This window comes from Antechinus flavipes, chromosome 4 (assembly GCF_016432865.1).
Source record: "Antechinus flavipes isolate AdamAnt ecotype Samford, QLD, Australia chromosome 4, AdamAnt_v2, whole genome shotgun sequence".
Lineage (NCBI taxonomy): Eukaryota > Metazoa > Chordata > Mammalia > Dasyuromorphia > Dasyuridae > Antechinus > Antechinus flavipes.
In genome coordinates, this window is record NC_067401.1 from 386,868,603 (window position 1) to 386,893,135 (window position 24,533).

Genomic DNA, 24,533 nt, shown 5'->3' on the forward strand with positions numbered 1-24,533 from the left:
AGTAAGTATGGGAGCTGGGAAGAGAAGATGGTAAAATAATGGGAATTAAGATGTAGTTCATTTGGTGTATATTTCAGAACCAAGTATATATATATATATGCACATATATATAAGGTTTGAGAATTGTGAGTATTATTTATGGGCACGTAAGTTGGGCATAACTGAAATGACTGAACAATAATTCATTTTTTGGTATCATTCCTAGCTTTTCTCCTCACATGTAAAAAATTAGTTCACAGTTTTCAGATATAATGAGTAACAACAGTTATGAAATTCATTATCTAGGGTTCTGTTTGTGTTATTATTCTCATGACTGATTACTCATTTTTATCTTGATCAGAGATATCAGTACTAGAAAATATAGAACAAGGCAAATTTCTTAGTGTGACTTAAAAAAATTTGTTGTTTAGTCACTTAAATTGTATCCAACTCTTCATGACTCCATTTGAGGTTTTCTTAGCAAAGACACTGAAGTGGTTTGCCATTTCCTTTTCCAGTTCATTTTACAGATGAAAAAACTGAGGCAAGCAGAGTTAAGTGACTGGTTCAGTATCATACAGCTAGGAAGCATCCAAGACCAGATTTGAACTCACGAAAATGATTTTTCCTGACTTGGTAATCTATTCATTTCACCAACTAGTTGCTGTCTTATGAAACTTTAGATACTCCAATACACATGTGAATAAAGATATTAACATTTGTTTTAAAATAAGTAATCAAGAAATGAGTTTTAAGAATAAAATATAAGCAAAACAATTCATTAATTTACTAATAGAACTTCTCTGTTGCAGACAGATATGAATATGTTTTACACCTGGGTTTCCTGTTTAGACCATATCACTTTGTCATATCTGGAACAAAAATTATGATAAGCAACTTAAATCAAAATAACCGATACAGACATGATCAGGGTAGTAATTAGTAATATTTTTATCTGTGTAAAATTGAAACTCAAAGATCCACTTTCCTTTCATTCTCCTGTGTGTTGCTCTGCTAATTTGCATCTATCTGATAACAAAGTTGCTAATTGCCACTCTATAACATGGATTTAGGAACATAGACTCTTAGAGTAGAAGATGGTTGCTAATTCTTCATTTTTGAAGAGGCTCAGTGACATCATGGGGTGATGTCTTGACTTGTGCATAAATTGGATTTAAGTGAGGCAAAGTTGCAAAAAGTGTTCGGCCTCAGTCTCCTTTCCAGAATCATCTAAGACAAAAATCAAGATGACTGGTGATGGCCCAGATTGTGGTGGATGACCTTGACGTCTTTGATGTCTGACTAAGCTGTAAGCGCTCCATAGCGGCTGTGTTAGCTGCCTTCATGACCATTGGAACAAATTGTTCTCATCCGCCCATTCTGCCAGGGGAAGTCTTCACATGCTTGTGGTTGACATCCCTCTAAGAAGGAAATGGCAAACCACTCCAGTATCTTTGCCAGGAAAACCCCACATAGGGCCACAAAGAGTCAGACATAACTGAAATGACTGAACAACAAAAAAACAACTCACCCACAGGTCTGAAGGCTGAAGGTTACCCTCACCTGATGGTTTACCAGAGTAACAGGCTGACAGACCAAGAGCCGTCAAAGACCTCAAGGACTGTCAAAGACCTCAAGGACCAAATAGTTCAAAGCCCTCATTTTATAGATGAGGTAATGGGGGTTCATGGAAGTTAAGTGAATTTCTCAGACCTATCTGGGGGGAGAACTTGATCCCAGGTCTTCTTACCCCAGAGTCACTGTTCTTTCCTTAGAGATTATTTTGTCCAACTACTTTCCCAGGGTGGGAAGAAACTTTCTCTATAACAACCCTTAATAGGCAGCCACTCAGGCTCTGCTATCTATCTCTAACATCTGCTCCCTTTGCAAGGAGGCCATTCGACTGTTGTCGGACAGCTCTAGCTATTACAACTACAGCTCTAGCTATTATAACTACTCCTGGGATTTTGCTAAAGAGAAGAAGCAAAGTCCAGAGGATACAGTCTCAGTCTCAGATCAGTGAGATCAATTCTGGGTAAGTCTAAGGAAGGTCACAGCCCCCCAATGCACTTGGTCACCTCTCTCAAACTTCACATTGCAGAGTAGATGCCTACGTGCACTGGTGTTGCTTACTGTGTTCACTCAAGTTCGTTCCTAGGAAATCACAGTTTGATGAAAAAAATAAATTAGAAACCTGTTTTCCTTAAATTCCAATCATAGATCTCAATTTTTTATGGGGAGATACAGAATAAATGAATTTTTTTCTTTATATGACAAGCCAAAGGATCCATCTTTGAGCCTTAGAAAACCCATTCAGGAGAACCAGGAAAACATTACACAATAACAGAAACATTGTGTGATAATTAACTTTGATAGACTTAGCTCTTCTCAGCAATACAGTGATCTAAGACAATACAAAAGACTCATGATGGAAAATGCTATCTATGTCCAGAGAAAGAACTATAAAGTCTGAATACAGATGGAAGCATATTATTTTCACTTTCTGTTGTTGTTTTTTCTTTCTCATGGTTTTTCCCTCTTCTTCTTATTCTTCTTTCACAACATGGCTAATATGTAAATGTGTTTATTATGATTGTTCATGTATAACCCATCTTGGGGATGGGAAAGGAGCGGGAAGGAAGAAGAAAAAATTTAGAGCTCAAAATCTTACAAAAAGGAATGTTTAAAAATAACTTTAAATGCAATTGGAAAAAATAAAGTACTATTAAATGAAAAAAAAAAAGAAAGAAAGCCCACTTTAGCTTTCTAGATAGTGAGCTTTTTTTCAGAACTGTTTCAGGGACTTTTGCCTTCATTCTTAGAGTTTTCTGTCCTAGATTCTAAAATTTCCTGAGTTCTTCTTTACAAGGCTGTTATGAATAAAAAGCTTTGTAAACCTCAAAGCACTTGTAAATGTGAGTTATTGTAATAATGGCAGACATTTATGGGTTGCCTCAAGGGGTGCAGTGGACTTTAGATACATTATCTTATTTCATCTTCACTTCAGTGAGTTAGGTATTTTATTAGCCCCATTTTGCAGATGAGGTAAATAAAACTAAGAGGTGAAGTGATCTGATTGGAGTTACACAGCTAACTATTGTCTGAGGCAGAATTTAAATCCAGGTCTTCCTTACTCCAAATCCAATATTCTATTCATTATTTTTTGTAATTCAGTCATTTTTTCAGTCATGTCTGATTCTTTATGACCTGCTTGGCACATAGTAAGCACTGCATAAATGTTTTTATTCAGTCATTTCAGTTGTGTTCAACCCCATTTAAGGTTTTCTTGGCAGAGATACTGGTGGTTTGTCGTTTCCTACTTAAGCTCATTTTACAGATGAGGAAATTGAGGCAAACAGTGAAGTGACTTGCCCAGGGTCACATAGCTAGTAAGTGGCTGAGGTCAGATTTTAACTCACGAAGATGAGTCTCCCTGACTTCAGGTCTGGCTCAGTATGAACTATGATGCCATTTAGCTGCCTTACTATTCACTGTTAGTTGTTCTCAAAGTTTGTAGATTCCTTTATTGAGGACCTCCCCCAAAAGCTTTTGTTTCTGTCAGTTATCTGTATCAGTGTTTCACCATATTAGAAATTAAAACATCTTACCATTACTCTGAAAACAATTTAAAAATCATAAATCTCCTTATAGAGTCTTAGAAACCCCAGACTATACTATGTCTGACTCCCAACCTAAGTCTTGAATCAAAGTCCCTTGACTTTCTAGCCCCTGACCCACATTGGCTCTCTGAGTTTCACCATGTGTTGTACCTGTTCCCTTTCTTTTACTGCTAGTACTGTCTCTAGGGGACTGGTTGCAGCATCCATGCTGTCTTTCCCATCTACTCCCTGACTCCTTGCATTCTAGACAACACGAATATATTTCCTAGGATTTACTTAAAAGGAGAAAAGGGAAACTACAAATTTTTTAAATGTGATCACTATAATTGGACATTGGATATGGTCTAATCAGTACAATGGAATTTTCATCTCCTTTGAGCTGAATACTGTTCTTCTATAAATGTAGCATAAGTTTGTTTTATTTTATTTATTAATAATCATATCACAAGGACAATTAGGTGGTACACTGAATAGAGTCTTGCTCCAGCCTCTATTTACCTCAGTTCCTCATCTATAAAATGAAAACACAATGGAGAAGGAAATGACAAACCAATCTACTATTTTTGCCAAGAAAACCCCCTGGCTTTGTCCACGGGGTCATACAGAGTCAGACATGACTGAACAACAACTTCATCATATTGCTAGTTTATATTGAGCTTACAATCAACTAAAGCTTTCAGACTGTTTTTTTATGACTTGTTGCAAAATGTTCATAGTTGACATTCAAAGACAATTTAAACAAAATTGAACAATGTCTCCTCTACCCGGTACTTGAGCGAATTGATTATTTCAACCTAAGCGCAGGACTTATATTTTCCTGTCTCTGTCAACGTGAATGAACCTCAGTCCAGAAAGAGTAGAATAAACATGAGTAAGTGAACAGAAACCTACAAGAAAGAAGATCACTAAGAGAAAAGAGGAAGCTCCTTTCTAAATTCCATCTTGTTTGTTTTGGTCCAGAGCTCATATCTGTTGAGATCCCTTTGGGTCATTATTCTGGTATGTAATGTGATATCTATTCCTCCTAGCTTCATGCCCTCTGAAAATCTCACAAGTTTGCCAGTAATATTTCTATTTGAGATAGTAATAAAAATGTTAAGCACGTAAGGACAGGGCCCTGTAGGACAACACTAGGAACTTGCTCCTCCCTCCTCACCACCCCCAGGTTAGCATAATCTTTTATTAATCAACACCCAATCTCAGTCAGCTTTGAGTCACCCAACTTAGAATTCTTCATCTTTTTTACAAGTTTATCATTAGAAACTTTTATCAAATGCTCTGATGAATTCAAGTTACATCATGTTTGCAGCATCCCCCACTCTATTCCTTTTAGTTGCCCCATATAAAAAGGAAATAAGATTAATTTGGCAAGAGTGGCTTTTTTTTTCTTAATGAATTTGCCCTGATTCCTAATGATTACCATGATTAACTCATCCCCCAGTTCAACATCAGTTTATTGGTCTGTAGTTTCCAGAACCCATTTTTGTCTTACTTTTGAAAATCTTTGCTTTTCTCCAGTCTAACTGGCAATTCTAGCATTCTCCATGATTTCTCCCAGGTCACCAAGAGAAACTCCATGAATTTCTCTTCATACTGGGATATAATTAATCAGGCCCGGAGATTCAACATAATCAGATGTTTTCTAATTATTTCTTCATCTTTTTCATAGGTTTCTAGTCTCTCTTACTCATGTTTCTTCTACACTTTCTAGACTGAAAATAATTCAAGTTGACAGAGAAAAAAGAAACAAACTATGAATTGAGTAGTTTTTTCTCTTTTGTTTGTTAACATTTGTTCAGCCTTGGATAAGAGTATTATTCCTTTTCTTTTCTTCTTATCCCCCAAATTTCAATGCATCTATCATCTTATTAGATTATGATTTTCCTTACCACTACACACCTGTCAGATTGGCTAAGATGACAGGAAAAAATAATGATGAATGTTGGAGGGGATGTGGGAAAACTGGGACACTGATGTGCTGTTGGTGGAGCTGTGAACAAATCCAACCATTCTGGAGAGCAATCTGGAATTATGCCCAATTTTGAATTGAAGCCTCAGATCAGAGCTTCTTCATAAACAGTAACTTCAGATGTGACTTGTTTTCTGTCAGGTATAAAGCCAATGGTCCTTATATAATTGTTCCATAGTATTTAGCAGCTATTTGATTTATAATTTCTCAGCTACAACCTTCAAAATTCTGAAAGCATTTATGTGTAAATGAGTTGAAAAACTATAATTCACTGCAACCATATTTACATTAGTAAATACCCTTTGATCCAGCAGCGCTACTACTGGGCTTATACCCCAAAGAGATACTAAAGAAGGGAAAGGGACCTGTATGTGCCAAAATGTTTGTGGCAGCCCTGTTTGTAGTGGCTAGAAGCTGGAAAATGAATGGATGCTCATCAGTTGGAGAATGGTTGAGTAAATTGTGGTGTATGAATGTTATGGAATATTATTGTTCTGAAAGAAATGACCAGCGGCATGAATACAGAGAGGCTTGGAGAGACTTACATGAACTGATGCTGAGTGAAATGAGCAGAACCAGGAGATGATTATACACTTCAACAACGATACTGCATGAGGATGTATTCTGATGGATGTGGATTTCTTTGACAAAGAGAAGATCTAACTCTGTTTCAATTGATCAATGATGGACAGAAGCAGCTACACCCAAAGAAAGAACACTGGGAAATGAATGTAAACTGTTTACATTTTTGTTTTTCTTCCCGGGTTATTTCTACCTTCTGAATATAATTCTCCCTGTGCAACAAGGGAACTGTTCAGTTCTACAAACAGAAGTATTGTATGTAGGATATACTTGACATATTTAACTTATACAGGACTGCTTGCCATCTAAGGGAGGGGGTGGAGGGAAGGAGGGGAAAAATCGGAACAGAAGAGAGTGCAAGGGATAATGTTGTTAAACCCTGGCATGGGTTCTGTCAATAAAAAGTTATTTAAAAAAAAAAGATTATGATTTCCTTGAGGACCGCCTCTCTTTGTATCTCAGCACTGGGCTTGGAGTTGGGAACTTGAGTTCTAAACTAGCCTCAGACCTGCTGGCTATGTGACTCTGGAAAGTCACTTAACCTCTGTTTATCTCAGTTTCCTTACCTATTAAAAGGGAATAACAATAGCACCTATTTCTCAGGGTTGTTGTGAGAATCAAATAAGAAAGTATTTGGAAAGTACTTAGCACAGTTCCAGGAACATAGTAGGTACTAGAAAAATCTTGGTTATTTTTATTCTTTTTAACGGTGTTTCCAGCATAGTAAATGCTCAAAAAATATTTGTTGATTTGTCTTTCAGTAGTACAGATAGCAACTCATCCTCACCTACTCATTTTGTGCTATTCATGTCTCTATCCTCCCCAAAAATAACCACAGAGAATCCATTTGTAAGATACTACCCATGTGTTATGTGTATATTTTGGTTGCTGAAGGGGACAAAATGAAAGAACATTTGTGTACAAGAACACTGATAAAATCAGCTTGAGGAGAAACACAGATCTTTAGAGAAAAATGCTTGAGAAGAGACTGGGCTAAGTGGAATTGTTTGAAGGCAGAACACAAATTAATGTAAATATAGTTGCAGTGCATTATAGTTTGTCAACTCATTTACACACAAATGTAATTTATGTGTAAAAAATTTTTTAAAATCTTGAAGGTTGCAGCTGAGAAATTATAAATCAAATAACTCAAACCTCAAACTTTTTAAATAGGGGGCCAGTTCACTGTCCCTCAGACTGTTGGAGGCCCGGACTATAGTAAAAACAAAAACTTTGTTTTGTGGACCTTTAAATAAAGAAACTTCATAGCCCTGGGTGAGGGGGATAATGATCCTCAGCTGCCACATCTGGCCACGAGCCGTAGATTGAGGACCCCTGCCAGGTAGATCATAACCCCTTGGTACCGTCTCATCTTGTGTAAGCCTTGTCCAAACAGCATGTTAAAGGTCTTTCTCTAGATCTCTTGAAGAGCCAATTCTTTTGATTGATTATGGATCATGTTTAAAAAACTCCACAATGTTTAACTGGTGCAAATAATACAATTGTCATCTGATCAAATGGAAATGACATATATGAAATGCTTTGCAAACTTCAAAATACTATATTCTCCAAAACAGGAGCAACTGGAGCATCTCTCCACATCTCTAGGGAATACATTTTCCATTTGACCTCTACGTTGGACTTTCTCTACAATGGTGGCAAACAACTTTGACAAGAATAGTCTTCCTGTTTTATGCTTCACTTGATAGTAATAATCAGAATATTGCAGAACAAAATTATCTTTGTGTTGCCTCTAGCAAAAAATCTTTTAAAATCTTAATTCATGAAAAACAAAATACTGATTTTTTTAAAAATGATCTTAATTTGTGGATTAGCGATATCTTGCTGTTTTTTGTCTTCTCCAAGCAAATACTTTAATAGTAAAAACAAACAAACAAACAAAAAACTAGCTCTCTGAGGCCCTTATAGTTTTTCAAGCCTTCAGTCAATTATGTAATTATAAAAATGTAGACTGCTGTGGAATGGCATTTGCAAAAACTCACCTGAATCTATTAATATTAGATTTAATAGAGACAAATAGAAAGTTCTACATGATTTAAAAAAAAATCAATCTCCAAATACAAAAGGGGGGAAGCGCTGGCTGGTCAATAATTTCTAAGAAAAAGATCTGGGAATTTTAGTAGACTACAAGCTTAACATGAATCAACATGTTTGTTTTTTTGTTTTGGGAGTTTTTAGTTTGTTTTCTTGATTTTTGTTTTTTTTAGACTAGGTTTCATTAGTTTCACCCAGGCTGGAAATACAGTTGCTATTCAAAGGCCCATTTCTATTATTAAACATCTTGGTAGCTTTGACCTGTGGCCCCAAGCTCTCAGAGGCTAACATATTGATGCCCAACTTGACTAACTGCAGCTCAGAACTCCACTCTCAGCTCCCCCAATGTCAGGGATTATAGGTGATTGATTGATTGATCGATTGAGGATCCAGGCAGATCTTTAAGTCTGTAAATTGCTTTTGTAGCAGGAGGTTTTCAAAACCAATGAAATCAAAGGTCTACCTTATCCTCATTATGCCTCTGAGTTTATTGAAGAAACAAAAAATGGATAGAGACAGTGTGCTTGAGGAGAATCGTGCCAAATAAAGCAGGACATAAACTTGTCATTTTAAAAAAAAGCCACTTTAACATATATTTCTACCATGTTTAACATATTGGACTACTTGCCATCTAGGGGAGGATGTGGGGGAAGAGGAAAACAATTGGAACACAAGGTTTTTCAAGGGCTAATTTTGAAGAATTGTCCACACATATGATTTGAAAAATAAAAAGCTTTAATTTTAAAAATCTACTTAATTAGGGCTTCACCTGAGGAAACTGTCCCTAGCTAACTCTTCCCTCCCTCTCAGTCCCTTTTCCTCTCTTCTCTAAACCAGCTGAGATGGGAGAACTAATAGTGAAAGCTGCAGACCCTCTGGCCAGTAGGGAAAGATGGGATAATGGCATTGCAGGGGTGACCTTGGCTCCCCCTGGTGCCAGCACGATGAGAAAGGGAATGTCATACCAAGTATAACTATTAATAACTCGTCATGGTCACAAAGCACAAGCAAACTCAATGGGTGGCTCAATTTTCTGCCTGTTAAAAGTCATTAGTGGTTCCTTGGGGGAAGCCAGAAAAAAAAGCTTTATATGGAACAATAAATTCCTCCATAGGCCACAAAAACCCCACAAATTTGCAGCTAATAAAGCCACAAAGGCATGATGATTAGGAATTGGAGGGGAAACAGTTTCTCATGATGACAGTCTCAGCAGAGAGCTAGACCCTAAAGGCAGCATGGTTTACAGGGTTGAGTGTTCCAGCTAGAAGCTAGGGGACTTGGGTCCTAGTTCTGGCTCTCCTACAAACTATATGACCTTGTATAAACATTTGTAAACTGAGGATTCAGATTAAAAAAAAAAAACTTGGGTTTTGTTGTTGCTCAATCATGTCCCAACTCTCCTTGACTCCGTTTTGGAGTTTTCTTGGCAAATACATTGGAGTGGTGGGCTATTTGCTTCTCCAGCCCATTTTACAGATAAGGAAACTGAAGCAAACAGGATTAAGTGATTAGTCCAGAGTCACACAGCTAGGAAGTGTCTGAGACTGGATTTGAATTTAGGAAGAGGAGAGTCTAAACTCCAGGTTGGGCATTGTGCACTATGGCGCCACCTAGCTGTCCTACTAGTAAGAAGACTTGCAGCTGAATCCTGCCACCTATTGTCTTTCCTTCTCTCCCATTCCCTGGTTGGTATATGAGCTCTTAGTAAGCAGTAAACACTTTCTTTCCTCTTTTTGTAACATTTGTATCTCTAGTGCTTACATAGTACTTCACATGTAACCAATACTTCAGAGATTTTTTTTTACTCATTCATAAGACATGATCTCAGAAAATTATAATATGTTATATCATGTATATTACAGATCAGATTACAGATACAATTAATTAAGGATAAGTAACATAGCCAGTTTAGAAATAAAAGTAAGCACTTCATGGAACAGAAATTAATTTGAGAAAATTTGAATGAAATGTATTGTAGAAGGCACAATCTTAATTAGATGGCTAAATATTTTTCTGAACTTAGCGCTAACATATATCTATGTATGTATATGTATGTATATATATTACCCACAGCTGACAATCATCAAGGAAAAAATATTTATTTAATATATACCTTACATATGCAGTAAAGCATGATGAAAGGCAGGTAGGTGGCGCTGCAGTGGATAGAGTACTGGGCTTAGAGTCAGGACTCCTTCCTGAATTCAAATCCTGCCTTAGACACTTACTAGCTGTGTGACTCTGCGTAAATCGCTTTACCCTACTTACCTCAGTTCCCTTATGTGTAAAAAGAGCTAAAGAAGGAAATAGCAATCTACTCCAATGTCTTTGCCAAAAAAACTTGAAATCATGAAGAGTTGAACATGACTGAACAATAACAACAACAAACACATGTACACGAGAAGCTCCATGATGTAGTGAACAGATAGTTGATCTTGGAGTCAGGAAGATTTGAATTCTGACTTATACCGAGTGTGGCCAAATCACTTAGCCCCCAATGCTTAAGACTGTCGAGGCAATTTTATGACTGTTCAGTATAAAGAAAGTTGGGTTGGAATTCCCCAATCCAGAAATTCACCATATACTTAAATCACAGGGTCAGACTTCATCCCTACTGAGAAAAAGGTCACAGTTGTGATGGGGTAGAAGGAGTTTTGCACCAAAAGACAAGGGAACTCAGTTTCTGCTCTCTAATCTACCTTCCTCAGGAGATGATAAGAAGATAAATGACACAGGAGAGGTGTCTTCAGTTAGGTAAGGGAAAAAAAAAGGATTGGGGGAGGTTTTTAAAGTTCATTATAATTACAAATGGTTATTAGTTGCCTATTGACTCGATTCCTGTAATAGGCCACCCTCCACCTGAAGGGAGAAAAGGAGCAGAGAATTAGACCATAATCAGAGGGCCTACACTCCAGAACCAATACTGCTACTTACTATCTGTGTGATCTTGGGGAAAAATCACTTAAACTCTCTTGGTTTTATTTTTCTTCTTCTGTAAAATTAAGATTCTATTTAGGGAAAAAAAAGAGCAGGAAATACGTCCATAAAGAAATGCCAATTTTCAATCCTTAGGGCCTAGAAGCTATTTTCTAGATGTCCTTCTCTGTCCTACCATGCTTAGTGATACTATCTTGTGACATCACAAAGGGTACCACCAATTAGGATGCCCATTTCCACAACCTGGTCTTCTAGGGATCTGCTAGATTTATGGAGTTGAAAGTTATTTGGTTTTTGCTAAGATTTCCATTAGAATAGTGTGGATGGGATCAATTGAGCATCTCTTAAGGAGTCTATATATTGTTCCTTTCTCTTGGGACCATTTCTCTGTTTACATATGGAGTTGCGGGAGAGGAGGGGAAGATGGAGGAGGGCAGGAGTGCTCCTAAGGAATTGGAGGGAAAGAGAACCTTTTCTCCCTTTTTTTCTTGGAAAAAAAATATTGAAACATAAAAAGCTGGGAGAGAGAATGTGGATCTGGGACCAAGGGTTCAGTGTTAGTGAAGGACTAGTAAAGGTTTAGAGGAAGGGTGGAGGCCATTATGATGAGAAGATTCAGGCACTGGAAACTATAGAAGAGAACATAATTTTCTTCATAAAATCTCTGATTCCCCATCTGCAAATGGGATCAGCACTTGAGCTCTCTGGATTATCCCAGAGAAGATAATCTGATAAAAACCAAATAAAAAGAGTGATTGGTAGTACAGTGGATAGAGTACCCAGCCTACAGTGAAGAAGACTCCTCTTCCTGAGTTGAAATCTGACCTCAGACAATAACTAATTGTATGACTCTAGCCTCAGTTTCCTCATCTGCAAAAGCAGGAGAAAGAATTAGCATTCTATGTCAGTGTCTTTGCCAAGAAAACCCCAAAACAAGATCACAAAGAATTGGACGTGAATGGAAAATGACTGAAAACATTAACAAAAATGACTAGCACCATGATAACTCTATAATTTAAGTAGCGCCAGTCCAAGCAAATCACAGATCCTCACTCATTGCTAGACAGTTCTAAGGGCAGAGACAGAATAAGGACAAAATCAGTTGAGTTTTCTTAAGGTGAAGTCTACTGGGATCAGTAGTTCTGAGAGAAGGGAATGTTTCTGTCAGAGCCATTTGGTTTCATGGAAACAGATCATTGGGTAAAGAGGGTGGTATTTGTGTTATGGAAGAAGGTTTCACATGGAATGTATGTTATTATATTATAAGAGAGGATTCCGTAAATTCCTGCATGGCCATTTTTTTTTTTCTCTCTCTGTGTTCTCACACAAATACTGCTCCCAATTTAGAAAGAAACTTGGGGCCAGACTTCCTCTGTTCTCACTAGGGCTGTGGGCTCATTCTCTAAGCGAGAAAGGCCCCACTGCCAATATGGTTCCAATTGGGCTGGATTTATTTAACAAGACTATAACAAGGCCCTAAGATGACAGCCTGACCAGGAAATAAGGGCTGATTAGATAGATGTATGTCTCTGCTGTACCCACATCCATCTCAGACCTAAAGGACATCAAACTTTCAACCCTGAGATCTAGGAATGGGTCCTTTGGAATGGAAGTGAGATGAACAGGATTTGGGATGATGTTCTGATGTTTTTGTCCTGAATTTCAACTTTAGATAGTCTTGGGGAGAGCCAGTGTTATTGAGCAACAGCACTGTTTTGGCAGGAATGATTATACCAAGACCATTTCATTAATTCCCCTGCTTCTGTACGTAGTGCAAATAGCAATTGTTTTCTGTTCTGCCCAGAAACTCTGAGGGTCTTCCCCTCTTAGACTGATTCTTCTGTGAAGGCAAACTAGACCATCATTTGCCACAATTCTTACTCAGCCTTTAACTACCAAATGGGTGTTGCCTCAGACAAATTGATGCCTGGAGAAGACTTTAGTTTAAAAGAGCTAAGGTCTCCCCACTGGGGCCCTCGTCAGTGGTCCTGACCCATGTCTTAGTCCTATACTCTGATGATTCTGGAGGACAGATTAAGATTTATAATTTTGCACAGCCCTGACTTGTTTGAATTCAATTCACTTGAAAGTCAAGACATCACCCTCAAACAACAACACAGTTCTCCCCACGCAGAGCAGGGTACTAGGCTATAGCTTCCTGGAGAAAACACTAGTATAGTTACTCCCTTTCCTAGTGTTTCCCAATGTAGGTTACTGGGAAGTCATATATTAGATAACTAATCTATGAAACAGTCATTGTATTGGGTATTTTAATTGGGGAGATAAACATATATAAAACTATATAACATAAATATAAAATATAATAATTGATAAATATTACAAGGCAAGAGACCTAGTTTTTATTCTCTGTTCCCCCACTGATTAACTGTGTAATCTAGAGCAAATCATTTAACATTCAGAGACTTCAGGTTCCTCATCTAAAGGCAGCTAGGTGGCTCAGTGGATAGAGTTTTGGATGTGGAATCAGGAAGACCTAAGTTCAAATGTGATTTAAGCTACCACCTATCTCCCAGAGTTGATGTTAAGATCAAATGAGACAATAAAGGAGTTTAGCACAATCCCTAGTACAGAACAGGTGTTATTAAAATGCTATTATTATTTTAAATAATTTTTTCCTAATTACTTGTAAAGACAATTTTTGCCATTTTTTTTTTTTTGAGTTCCAAATTTTTTCTCTGCCTCTCCCTTCCCCCATCCCTGAGATGGTAAGCAATGCGACACAGATTATACATGGACAACATAAATGCTATTATTATTATTTTTGTCTGCCTTGAGGTAAGGGGCTGGACCAATAGATCTTTGGGAATCCCTTCCTGCAGATCTATATGATTCCATGATCTTTGCCTATAAGCTTGCATCTTGTGGATGAGCTATGTGTTTTCCAGAACTAAAAGGGAGTGGAAGGTGCAAATAGCTGGAATTAGCATTGTTGTCTGCTTTTGTCGAGAACAGAGTCAGACTGACAGCCTTTCCCCTCCTCCCTCCTCTCTTCTCTTTCCATCTCCTGTTTTTTTTCCTTGGTCTTCTGGAGGACCTTCTCTATAACCACCCCTCTACTCCAGAAGAAACAGAGACGGGCTGCCCTTCCAAGGGGTTGTGTCTCCTGTCTGCTCACTACCTTTCTAGGGTCGTTTCCCAAAATGAGCAGGTCTGTTTCAAGCTGAGAGGGTACGGGAAATTTTCCCCTAGGTCAATGTTTGGGACATTTCTTTGGACACACTTGAATGATCCTGTGGAGAATGATTACTCATCCCCCAGCCTTATAACTAGGAAGTCCTATCTTTCTTTATAGGACCAGTGTCTTTGAGAAGGCAATTGTCTTCCTGCCTAAGATACTTTGGGGATCCAATGCTGTTTCCATTGTCAGAGGAATAGAAGAAACATTAGTATGCTTAGCCCCATTTGGAAGGTGGGTGGGGGTGAGTGAGCAAGCATATGTGTCTATGTTGTATGTATGGTGTTATACGTGGGTGTCCTTTGAATGAGCAGTACGTGGTACGCATGTGTCTATGGTGTGTGTGTGGTATGTATTTCTGGGAGTCTGTGTGTGTTGGGTGTGTATGATTTGTGGAGGGGGGTAATTGAGTGTATCTATGCATGTGGGGTGTGTGTGTGTGTAAGCAGAGGACCCCTTCCAGCATCCCCCACCCCACCCTGAGGTGGAATAGCTGGTGGGTGCCTTCTCTGGCTCCTAGGAGGAGGCTGGAAGGGAAGCCAAACCGCAGCTCAGCCCTCAGGGGTTTGATCCTCCCCTCTTGGAGTCAGGGTGAGAGATGAGTGAGTGGTAGAGATGTAAGGAGGCTGGGCCAGAGGAGAAGCAAAGAAGAACTTACATGAAAAGCTTCAGGAGAGATAACTGGAGGGAGGAGAGAAAGGAAAGGAGGGAGAGGAGGAACAGAGAGAAGAACATAGAGAGTGACAGAGATAGAGCCAGAGACACAGAGAGAAATAGAGGGAGAAAGAAAGAGAGAGGAAGAGAGAGAGGGAAAGAAGGAGGTAGAGATAGAATTGGGCCAATTGGGCAACAATTAAAAAGTGTGAACATTGTTTCTGCTCCCTTTCCACATCTGCTTCAGCTGCTAGGGGCCCCAACAAATGCCCCAAGCAACCTGGAAAAAGGAGAACACTTTTCTCTTTTTTCTTAAAGATCAAAAGCATTGAAGCCTTAAAAGCTAGGGGAAAGATTGGCCCCTTAAGTCATTGCTGGTTTGGGGTGGGGTTGGGGAGATTTGGTGAGAGTGATGGATAGAAAGATTTAGAGGAAAGGTAGAAAAGATGATGAGGTTCAGGTTCAGGGATGGGGAAAAACATCTTTCTTCTCATGGATTCTCTATTTGAATCTGAAAAGTGGGTTCTGTACTTGAGCTTTGTGGGAGTAATAGGGGTGGAGAGGGCCCCAGATGAAAGGAATAGTGGGGTGATTGCTCTGTAATTAAACTAGCACTAGCCAACTTAGGAGCAGCAATCTAGAGGCTAATTGGGAGAGAATTAGGCAGTGGGCCCCAGATGTTAAGAAACAGCTGCTGTGGGTGGCTTTCTGAAGTTGCTGTCCCTCATTCAATATATCCTTATATGGCCCTCCTCTTTCCCCTGCCCCCTTCAGTTGGCTCATCCTCAGGACAAAAGAGAAATTGGGATTGGAATCCTTCCTATTTGTCTAATGTCAAGTGGTCCTTAAGCACTTTATTCTAAGGAATTCTGTTCTGAGAGACAAGATGACTACTGAGGAAATGGAAATAAAAGAACTTTGACAAGGTCACCCAAGAAATGAGAACTCTTGATGCTCTTCCCCTGCCTCCTGCCTCATTTTCTTACGCCGCCCTGGGCCCACTTAGTCCTAATGGCTCCATGATGCAAGGAGACATATCCTTTCTTCTAGTTCTCCAGCTTTGGCCTGAGCTTCTGAGGACTCAGAGAATCATAAGATTTTAAGTTGGAGGACCTTGGAGGTCACCAAACACATTCTCCTCATTTTCCAGAAGGGAGATTGAGTGGATTCTGGAAGGTCACACTTATAAGCAAGCAGCAACACTGGGATTATGACTAAGGCCTGATGACTCCAAGGCCATTTTCACTCTCCTGGGTTTCTATGCCCCAGGCTTGTCCCACCTGCAGAAAAGGAGCACATGGAATTTAGTCTCAACTTCCTAGCTCTTCTTTCCCCTCTCACCCCAGATATGGATGAAGTGCAGAAGAGACCTGGCCAAAATAAAACTTCTCTGACTTGTTGAAGCTTGTTTTTCAGTCTTTGCTGTTTCAAATTCCTGAAAAACTTTCACTTCACAAGTAGAGTTTAATGGGGAGAGTGGAATTCAACTTTCTATTTCAGGTAAAGAGTAGGTTGAAGGGATGACTATTGCTTTGAGTCTCTGTCCAGCAGCAGGACACTCAAGTGAGGGATCCTTGGGCTCCTTCTTCCTCTCCTCTTTCTACCAGGAGATTTCTAGTTGTGCAATGGTATCCAGATTCCCAGATGGGAACAAATAAGAGACCCAGATGAGGTGGAGGGACTGCTCAAAGAAACCCAACCACTTTTTTTCCCCCCTAAGCATGACAAGCCCAGCATGGTTCCACTGGGATTGGCAGACACCCAGAGGAAAGGATGGGAAGATTGGGGTTTATTTTGACCTTAAATGAATTCCATGCAGATGATGTACAAATAATAGTTATTTTAAGCATCAATAACTCAGGAGCTTTTTATAGCACTGAATGGGCCATCATTCATTCATTACTTTATCTTTTCTCTGAGCATCAGGGCTGGCCAATCATCCTGGGTTTTTATGGTTATTCCTCCCCCACTGTCAGCAGCCATGTTCCCAAACTCAAAAATTGTCATTGTTGACAAGGCCTTCCCTCCAGTCTCTCAAGACGGATAATCCCAATTCCTGCAGTTTCTCCTTGCCACTCCCTCTCTTTGGTAAAAATCATTTGCATCATTTCAATTGGCTTCTACTGGAACTGGGAATAACCCAGACATATCATGCTTCCACTCTCCACTGCCATGCTGTCTGAACATGGATCTGACTCCTTACTTCCAATGGCCTCCCCGAGAGAGCAATGGCAAGGATGCTTGGATGCTTGGAAGCTTTAGGGAAGCCATGAGTGGTACCCAATGCTGATTCAGTTCACCTCTGTTCCTTATTTTCCCCACTCTTTCCTCCCCGCAACATGGGCTGGGACCCAGCCTCTACCCAAGCACTCACAGTGTCTCCAGGTTGTGCAGTCCCTCAAAACTGTTGGTACCCAAATGCTGGATTTGATTGTTGTGAAGATGCCTATAAATAGGAAGGAAAAAGAGATGTCAACTTGAAGTGTGGAGAAGTGAGTCAAGTCCCAGAACAGAAAAAGTTGAGAAAATGGTATGGTGGATATATCAGCACCCCTCCTCTACTTGTACCAAACAGGAGGGGCAGAGGTGGAGAGGGGAGAAGGGGGAATCACCGTCACCAAGACAAAGGACTTTGTGATTTTTTTTCAACAGACCCATTTGATGGAGGAATTCTCTCAAGAGTGACAGACTGACAACACACTTCTTCCTGAAGAAAGGAGAAAGACCCCCTCCCAACCAAAGCCTTCTTATAGTTGTCCATTTAGAGAGGTGAGATATCTGATAGAATACAGCCTTAAGGCTCTCTTTACAGAGACCTGCTCTCCCTAGCCACCAGCCCACCCTGCTTAGTACCCATTGCATATAACATCAAGGATTACTCACACAAAATAACAAAACAATACAAGCCAGTCTATAATTAAGTGCTAAGCTATCTGGGACAGACTGTTAAGTTCTATAGGAATTCAGAAAAGCAGATCAGTGCTTAGAGCAACTTGGAAATGAGCCTTGAAAGACAAGTAGGTTCTGTACTGACCCAAAGGGACAAAGGAAGGAGGTCATTCTAGACAGATTTAGTGTTAGCCCTTTCTCTCTGTTGATTGATTATCTGTCTACCATTTATCTTGAATATAGCCTGTTTGCATAGTCTCTAAATGTTGTCTCCTCCACTGAATTGTGAGCTTCTTAAGAGAAGGGACTGTTTTCTGCTGAATTTCTCTGAATCCCAGTGCTTAGCACAGTGCCTGGTACATAGTAGGTATTAAATAAATGTCTACTGATTGACTGATTGGCAGCCTGAAGCATAAGCTTGAGGATGAGGCAGAATTTTTTTTAAAAGGACACCAAGATAATAGAGGATACTGGAAACTTTGTTCCTTCCTAAAAAAGGTCTCAATTAAAAGGGGCCAGTCCCAGACTGGCCTGAGTGACACCTTCTGTATACAGAAGCTTGCTTATAGACACTGGAGAAAATTGGAGTTGGGACGGCTCAGAGGAATGGGGAAATATTCTCTGTCTTTGGGACGTTCTCAGTCCAATAAGGAAGATCCAGGCCTTGTTTCAGGTTACTGAGAGTTTAATAGGGGAAACAGTCTCTGGTTTTCCAGTTTGGGGGCCAGTCCCATATATGACCTCTTTGAAGAACTGACCATCCCCCACTTCTTGAACCTCCTCATTTAGCTTTCAAGACATCGAACTATTCTAGGCTATATTCAATCATCCTGATCTATATATTGCCACTAGATCCAGATGAGGCTGGTGATTTTGCATAATTCTCCCTCACTTTAATCTAATACACTTGCAAGTCATGGTATTTTGTAATATTGTGGCCTTCTTTGAGAACAAAAGAAAAACAATATCACAATGGACAGCAGATAAGAGGAAAAGAGATGTAGTTCTGAAAAGGACTTCAGAAATTCAACTCCCACATTTTACAGATAGCAAAATGAGGCCCAAAGTGGTCATATGGTATATGGAAAGAACCCTGACTTTGTAACATTGATTGTACCTCTGAAACCTCTGTAGGTCTCAGTTTTCTCATCTATAATCATGATCTAGACTAAATGGTCTCAAAAGTGTCTCTTAGTTCTGAATCTATGAGCCTATGATCTTCCACATCCATAAACATTCCTATGCTGGTTCCTCTTCTTTCTCCGACTGTCTCCATGGAAATATCTCCAAGGCTCCGTCTTCAGTCTTCTCCCTACTTTCCATACTCCTTCTCTTTGCCCACTCATAACTTCAACCATTTTCTCTAAGAGGATGCTTTAGGAATCTATAGTCTAGTCCTAATCTGTCACCCACATTCAGCTCCATGTTCTTCATCTCTTAAAGAACATTGTTGTTCCACTCAGATCTTCCTTCATCATCTCAAACTCAGCATGTCCAAAACTTAACTCTCCATTTCCCAGAGTGTTATCACTTCCAGTTAACAATATCAGCTTTAAAATTTTCTCTCTAGAGTATTACTCTGGTCTCACCCACTATGTGCTTCAGATTTCCCATTTCTCAAATGGGTCCGAGATCTAGCCCTCATTCCCAGGTCCTGAACCGGTCCTGGGCTTGGTCATAAACAGTGACTCCTCTGAGTCGGGTGTGTGGTCACTGGAAAGAGCCACTAATGGCAGTGCTCTGGGGCCGTGTTCCTTCAGCAATTAGCATGTGTGGGAAAGCAATTACCCATGACCTCCAAGCCCTTAGTAATTGCTCTATGAACTTACCAATCACTCAGAGCAATTAGCTGGAAACTAATTTGCACTCTAAAGTTCCCATTGAGAAGGCAAAATTAACCCTGAGTCCCCAATTCCTGCCAGGGATGCTATCTCTCAGGTAATTACTCTGACGGGCTTTGCCATGTAATTAGAAAGGATGACTTTGCATTGCTTCTTTAGGCTTAGTAAGTAAAGAAGATAAATTTGCCTGATTTCTAGGACCTTGAAAAAGCCTTATTTCTCACTCAAACATTGTTGGGATGTGATTGTTTTCTGGGGAGAGAAAGAATTCCTCCTTTGCCACAAAGCCTCACTTTGAGGTAGCTAGGTGATGCTGTGGATAAAGCTCTGGAAAATCTGAGTTCAAATCCAGCCTCAAATTCTTTTTTTTTAAATTTTATTTTATAATAACTTTTTATTGACAGAACCCATGCCAGGGTAATTTTTTTATAACATTATCCCTTTCACTTGCTTCTGTTCAGATTTTTCCCCTCCCTCCCTCCACCTCCTCCCTTAGATGGCAAGCATTCCTGTATATGTTAAATATGTCACAGTATATCCTAGATACAATATATGTTTGCAGAACCGAACAGTTCTCTTGTTGCACAGGGAGAATTGGATTCAAAAGGTAAAAATAACCCGGGAAGAAAAACAAAAATGCAAATAGTTTACATTCATTTCCCAGTGTTCTTTTTTGGGGTATAGCTGCTTCTGTCCATCATTTATCAATTGAAACAGAGTTAGATTTCTTTGTCAAAGAAATCCACTTCCATCAGATACATCCTCATACAGTATGGTTGTTGAAGTGTATAATGATCTCCTGGTTCTGCTCATTTCACTCAGCATCAGTTCATGTAAGTCTCTCCAAGCCTCTCTGTATTCATCCCGCTGGTCATTTCTTACAGAACAATAATATTCCATAACATTCATATACCACAATTTACCCAACCATTCTCCATTGATGGGCATCCATTCAATTTCCAGTTTCTAGCCACTACAAACAACAGCCTCAAATTCTTAATAGCTATGTTAGGTACTTATCCTGTCTCAGTTTGCTCAATTGTAAATTAGGGATAATAATAACACCACTTTCCTGGGTTGTTGTGAGGATTAAATAATGTAATATTTGTAAAATACTTGGCACATGCCTGACACATAGTAGGGCTGTTGTTATTCAGCTGTTTCAGTCATGGTCTGACCTGGCTCTCTATCTACTGGGTTTTCTTGATAATGATACCAGAGTGATTGCCATTTGGGCAGTGACTTGTGCAAAGTCACACAGCTAGGAAGTTTCTGAGGCTGGATCCACTAAGCTGTGCATAATTGGTTTAGCACTTAATAAATGCTTATTTTCTGTTTTCTTTTCTTCTGTAGAAGGAAGTTTAGAGATCTCATAGTTTATCTACTCATCTCACAAAGTAATCTACCCTCACGCACACACACAGCCCCTACATACACAGTTTCCCTAAGTCTCTACTCAGACTTTTCCAGTGATTTAGGCCCTGGAGAAACAGCAGGTTTTATTTTTCTATTTATGCCCAAATCAGTTTAATGTGGTTATTCGTTCTCCTCAGGAACTGAGCTAGATTCTCTGGTAGTCAAATATTAATGTAATACTGCCTTCTACTCATGTCACTTTTTTTTTCCCCCAAGGAGCTCAAAGCACTTTTAAAATTTTCCTTTCATTTATCCTCATTTAAAAAAAAAACTCCTCTTGAAACTTCTCATTTGTTTTCATAAAAATCTGGAGGTAGATCAAAAAAGTGATAATTCTCACCTCTTAACTGAGGGGAAACTGAGGCTTATATAATTAAATTAACTTACCTAAGATGCCCATGATTCAACAGTTAAATTAAATATTAATTCCCTAAATGGTCTCCCTCCCCAGATATCTGTTTCTGGTCAAAATTATAACTAGACTCTAGAACAGAGGTTCTTAACCTAGAATCTACGGGTTTTCAGAAATATGTTATTAACTATATTTCCATATAATTGATTTTCTTTGTTATCCCATATGTTTTATTTTATGTATTTTAAAACATTATTCTGAAAAGGAGTTTGCCAAAGAACCCATGACACAAAAAGGGATAAAACCCCTGTTCTATGGCAAACTCACATACATACCCCAGCCCAAAAATAGTTCTCCAGGGTAGGAAGAGAGAAAAGAGTAACTTACAGCACCACAAGGCTGGTAAGGTTTTGGAAGGCATAGTCGGGAATGAGGCGAATTTGATTGAGGGCCAAGGTCATGGCCTGCAAGGAGGGCAGGTTGTTGAGGGCTCTGATGGGGATCTCCGGGAGGGCATTGTCATCGAGCCACAGGTGGCGGAGGGAGGAGAGCCCCTCAAAGCTTCTCTCAGGGACCACAGAGATGATGTTGGCATCCAGACGCCTGGGAGGAAGAGGATGGAACAGTATCAGTAAAACTCAAATGCATGGTAGCAAAAGGTAGCTGGGAAGGTCCGGGTTCAAACTGTTGGATAAACTCAGTTTATGCTCCCTGGAAACTCCCAACCTAAGAAAGACATACAGCAGAATATCAGAGACAAGAAATTCACTCCCCAAGCTGAGGATGCAGCCTGCTGTAACAACTATCACCCCATGATGTGTGACTTGAAAATATCTTTATCTCTCCCCAGCATTCTCTATCTGGGAATGTGAGGAAAAAGCATGAAGAAGAGTTGTCTGAGGATAGAACAAAGTATAAAAAAAAAGAACCTGTTCCAGAAGGCAATAAGCATCTATTAAGTACCTACTGTGTGCCAGGTACTGTAATAAGGGCTGAGGATGTAAGAAAAACTAAGGAGGGGGGTTCCTGTTCTGAAGGTGCTCACAGCCAATCTGAGGAGACAACACACCAATAAATCTACACAACCAAGATACAGACAGATTTAGCTGGAGATAATCTCTGGGAAAAGTTAGCATTAAGACAGATCAGAAAAGGCTTCTTGTACCTGGTGAGGTTTTAGTGGGAACAAACAAAGAAGGCAGAGAAAATGATGAGTTGCCTTGGATTACTTTTATTAGAGATTTTCAGGTTGAATGATCCACTTTTTAGTGAATTCTCTTTCAGGGAAAGGCTAGGCTAAGTGTCCCCTTCTAATTCTGACAGAAGGAGACTTGAGTTCAAATATAGCCACAGATATTACTGTGTGATCCTGGGAAAGTCACTCAACTTGTCTGCCACAGTTTCCTTATCTGTAAAATGGGGATAGCAGCACTTACCTTCTAGGGTTATTGTAAAGAACAAATGAGGTAATAATAAGGAAGAAAAGGAATTCTTTACTAACAAAAGCTCTAAAGATGCTCCATTTTTTGGATGACATTATGCTGGTTCCATTAAGCCCTGAAATGATTTGGAGCTTTACTAAATGTAATCCACAGTCACTCAAAGATATTGGCCAAGTAATCAACATAGGGAAAACCAAGTAGAAGAATCCACATGACTTAGGGTGTGACAACTCAGTAAGCACAACTTGCTGAATTATTCCATCAGTACCCCTCTTGGACAGATGGTTCAGATGGACAACAATTTCGCTGCATAATTGAACAGAATTAAGAGATCAGGCAAGATCAAATTGGGAAAACTGCACAGGACTTTAAAAAAAATCCCAAACAACTCAATGACACAAATGCTTATCCTTTAAACACCAATATTCTCCTGGTGGTTTATAATTTGGTTATGAACTATGAAACATCATGTCTTGGAAGATTCATGCATAGTGAACTATCGTTAGCTTTAGCACATTATCAGTGATGACTGGAGTGCCAAAAATGATATGATGACAGAATCTATGACCCAGCTTCTTAAACTGTGGTTCGAAATCCCATATGGCGTCTCATAACTGAATGAGAGGGTTGAAAAATTATGACTTATTATCAGTAAATATTTGATCTGTCTAGATATAAAACGAGGGTCAGAAAAAATTTCTCTGGTGAAAAAGTGTCCCAAGTGGGAAAAGTTTAAAATGCCTGATCTATGGCATATAAAATCAGAAAAAGAAGTGGACTAACATATAGCAAAGATTAAAGATTATAGATAGGCAGTTCTGATACTATTCTGGCATCCACGAAACAGTAAATGAACCAGAGCAAAACTTTCAGTGAGTGAATTGAGTGGAATAAAGTAAACAAAAAGTGTACTGGAAACAAGGGCTACCTACAACTCACCAAGGAAAGGAATTCCCTCATTGATAAGATCCCAAATCAATTGAAATATAAGATGCTTAAAGCCTTGGGAGTTTGTTGCCAATCACATAAACACTAAAAATTATGCCTGTGGGGGGGGTGAGTGTCGGAGCGTGTCTTGTACTGGGGTTAGGAGAAGAGTTGGGGGAAGAAATCACAGATTAGCCATTAGGAAATCTAAGGGCAGACTTCAGGCAGCTTGGATAGGGAATGAAGCAGGAGTAGAGGAGAAAGGATGAAGAATTTAAAAGGACTATCTCCTCTCCCTGGTGTGGCTGTTCCTCTTCCAAGATGCAATGGTTACTAAGAGTTGAGAGACTAGACTACCTTGAGGGCAATAGGGATGGACAATCAGTTGACTGAATATTCAGCAGTAACCTTCTTGAGGGCAAGAGTTGCTTTGTCATTTCTATGTTTTTATTCCCAGCACCTAGTGCACTGCTGGAATACAAAGTTGTAGGTTTGCAGCTATTGTAGTTTAGTCATTTTTCAGTCATGTCTGACTCTTTGTGATCCCATTTGGGGTTTTCTTGGCAAAGATACTGGAGTGGAAAGGGAAGCAGTTCAGTGCCCAAGGTCACACAGCTAGTTCTGAGGTCAGATTTGAACCCAAAGAGATGAGTCTTCCTGATTCTAAGCCCAAT

General features: G+C 39.4%; 1 protein-coding gene across 1 annotated transcript in view; it reads right to left on the reverse strand.

The window, feature by feature from the left end:
• Positions 1 to 24,533, reverse strand: part of LGR6 (leucine rich repeat containing G protein-coupled receptor 6) — a 153,039-nt gene that overhangs the window by 29,544 nt on the left and 98,962 nt on the right. Inside the window, exons 5-6 of the mRNA XM_051998646.1 lie at positions 21,878 to 22,093; positions 17,367 to 17,438 (exon numbers count right to left, since the gene is read on the reverse strand). Of these exons, the coding sequence (XP_051854606.1) occupies positions 17,367 to 17,438; positions 21,878 to 22,093 (288 nt within the window). The remainder of the gene's footprint in view (positions 1 to 17,366; positions 17,439 to 21,877; positions 22,094 to 24,533) is intronic.